General features: G+C 40.9%; 1 protein-coding gene across 1 annotated transcript in view; it reads right to left on the bottom strand.

Moving 5' to 3' along the window:
• Positions 1 to 3,165, bottom strand: part of LOC116681765 (cytoplasmic dynein 2 heavy chain 1) — a 93,137-nt gene that overhangs the window by 19,488 nt on the left and 70,484 nt on the right. Inside the window, exons 82-83 of the mRNA XM_032509679.1 lie at positions 2,192 to 2,352; positions 1,018 to 1,143 (exon numbers count right to left, since the gene is read on the bottom strand). Of these exons, the coding sequence (XP_032365570.1) occupies positions 1,018 to 1,143; positions 2,192 to 2,352 (287 nt within the window). The remainder of the gene's footprint in view (positions 1 to 1,017; positions 1,144 to 2,191; positions 2,353 to 3,165) is intronic.

Genomic DNA, 3,165 nt, shown 5'->3' with positions numbered 1-3,165 from the left:
AGAGAGAGAGAGAGAGAGAGAGAGAGGTGAGTCAAGTGAAACGTACAAGGACAAAAGCAGAAGAGGAGAGCTGTGGTTTAAGTCACACAAAAAACATAAACATGCTCTCACTCACACACAGATAAGGGAACACACACAGACATTGGCCAATCACTGCCAACAGCTGTGCCTCCAACTGAGATATGACCTGCTACAGTGACACAGCACTAAACAGAAACCCAGGAAAAGCACACAGACACAAATAAACACAAGGAAAGTGAAGACACATATTAACCCACTTACTGTAATGTGACACACAAGCACATGTACACAATAATAAAAACATACAGGACACACAACATGAGCACTATTGATGACAGGCTGATGCTGAAAACCATGCGCTACCACACGGAAAGACTGTGGAAGACAAATACAACAAAAGACTATTCCTGTTTCCCGCAAATAAAATGTGTAAATACATCTTTTAAAACCTGAACTAACAACACAGAGAGCGTGCTGGTGAATAATTCAACAGAGAGACGCAGGAAGAGGGATTGGGAGTCAGTCACGCGCAATGGCGCCGGTTAGTGACGGTAGCAGGCCTGGTTTCAGAAAACGAGACAAAACAGCGACTGGGTGAGTCAGTTTAGCACAGCACAACCCCTCTTAGGTATGAAAGTATACACACATCCAGGCAAGCATAGGTTTCATTCGCACGTTAGGGAGAGGACACCAATAACCATTAATGTTGCGAGCTAGGTTAGTCTTAAGTAGCTGTGTTTTGTTGTTTAATGAGTCCAGGTTTGCGTTAGCCTTGTAACACAACATATAAATATATAGAATCATTATAGAGTAACCTGCATTAATAAATAAAGGTCATCGTCAGACGCTATTGTCGATTTTCAACAACCCATCTTAAACAAAAACCACACACCTATTCTGGTACGTCTCAATACAAGTATGAACCAGAAAATGACCATAATATGAGCACTTTAACACCTGTCCCTAAGCTATACCAAACACACACAGAGTACTTACTTTTTCCAGGAGCGGTAGCCATATAGTGACAAGGTGAAGGTTTTTCAGGCAAAGCCAGTCTCCATTTCGAGAACATTCTCTGAGTGTAGCTAAGGCCACATCTGCCTGCCCCTGGCCCATGGAGATCTAGACAGACAGAGATAGTGGGGGAGGTTAGTAGGTGGTGAGAAACAGAAGCAGTGGGATGGAAAATTTGTAAAAGTTAGGTGGCAGATAATCTGATTCAGTATGTGAATTTGTCTATCTCCTTAGCGGGAGAAACGTAAATGAAATACTTGCAAAGTGAGTTAACCAATGAAATATTTATTAATGGTATTCAAACATTGATGCTAGTAACTCATAACTAATTTGAGTTATATGTAACTGATTGGACTTGGAGTAATGTTATATGTAGCAGCCATATGAGTGGAACGCACCTGTACATGTTTAGCACCCCGTATATGGGTTTGCAAGCAATAATAATTAGTTGTAGCTACAATGAATATGGAATTAATGTGTTTTTCTGTTAACTATTTGAATATTCTTCGATAATACACATATTAGCTACATTTTCTAACTTGGCAAGTGATCTTGTCACAATAATTTAAAGGATGAGCGTAAAAATCCTTTGAAAATACAACTCAAACTGTAATGAAGGAACTTGTCACGCTAAATAATGGAACGACTCTTGTTATGTGTTTTTAATAGTTTTTACAGCGGCGTTCTATAGACTTGGGGCAGAGGCAACCAAGTTATAGGTTTTGGCTGTTTTAGGTTGTTTGTAAGTACATTTCTTTGTGGGTTCTGGTCTCATCAGTGAATTTGTTGATAATTCCAAAACTATACAATAATACCAGCATTGTTTTTAAATATAGTTGTATAGTTGTAAAAATAGTTGTATTAACCACATGTTGAATAACTGCAGGTATGTAGGAGTGTCAAGTACAAGGGCAGTTTTCTCACACATCTGGTCTTAAAATGTATTACAATTGATGAACTCCACAGGCAGAACATTACCATAAGCTATGCCTCAAAACTGTGTTAAACATTCCACGAGCTGTAGCATTTTCATTTTTCCCGTTTAGGTGCACAATATACTATTTTGTTGACTTGATCTGGCATTCTGTTCCTATGATATTTCATTGCACTTGCTAATCTACTATGACTTCTCCAATTTAATTATGTTACTCTCTACCTCATGATAGTTGTCCCTGCCCACGGTTTCTGCTGCTAGTTCTGCAAGCTCCTGGGACGGATCTGCCCCTGGAGAGATGATGATCAACACTGGCTCCCATTCCAATGTCTCAGTGTAGAGACGTCGCAGGTTCAGAGGAGGGGGGGAGAGCTCTTTCATACCTGCAGAGAAGAGAGGGAGATAGGAAGAGAATGAAGTGTCTGAAAGAAAGATCTGTAAAGAGTGTTCCAACATCTTATTTAAAGGTGATATGCCACTCAAAGTCGTAGTGACTAGATGTATTGCACAGACGGGGTCCACCAGGAGGTGACAGATAAAAGGCAAAAAACAGCAGGAAACAAGAAGTGGCGCTAAATGTTAGTAAGTAGAAGCAAACTGGCCTTTGGTAGGATAGGAAAGAAAGAGACACACAAATCAAGAGGGAAACAATTCTAGGGAGAAAGAGGGTGGACATGAATAGGGAGGGGTTGACAGTGCCTAAAGGGTGGTGAAGGGGAAGGTTGGGGAAAAGAAAAAAAACAGAAGAGGGACAGCAGAAGGGAGGCATTGATGGAGAAAGAGAGAGAGAGGGCAGAAGAGGAAGAGAGAGAGAAATTAGTAGCGTGTTGTGCTGTGCATACCGATTACTAGGTATGCAGCAGTATTCACCCCACATAGGTATGCAGCAGTATTCACCGCACATAGCAGAAGAATGCCTTATCAGCCCCCTGGTGTCGAGAAACCAGGCTCTTTGTGTATGTGCCTAAGTGTATGTGTGTGTGTGTGGCTGCATGTGTGCATTTCCTCACTAAGCATTAGGCTCTAATCCAGCTGTAATATTATGAATGACATATCAGATATGGGTTAATAGTGAAACACAAGCAGCGATACAGGCTCACATAGTATGAGTGGCTATGTAAGAAATTCCGCTGTGAAGTTATTTACACATGTATCAGCAGATATCTCTTTCTCTCACACACACACACACACACACA

This window comes from Etheostoma spectabile, chromosome 3 (genome assembly GCF_008692095.1).
Source record: "Etheostoma spectabile isolate EspeVRDwgs_2016 chromosome 3, UIUC_Espe_1.0, whole genome shotgun sequence".
In the NCBI taxonomy this organism is placed as follows: Eukaryota; Metazoa; Chordata; class Actinopteri; order Perciformes; family Percidae; genus Etheostoma; species Etheostoma spectabile.
The sequence above is the reverse complement of the archived record's forward strand: the minus strand, read 5'-3'. Positions and strand labels throughout refer to the sequence as shown.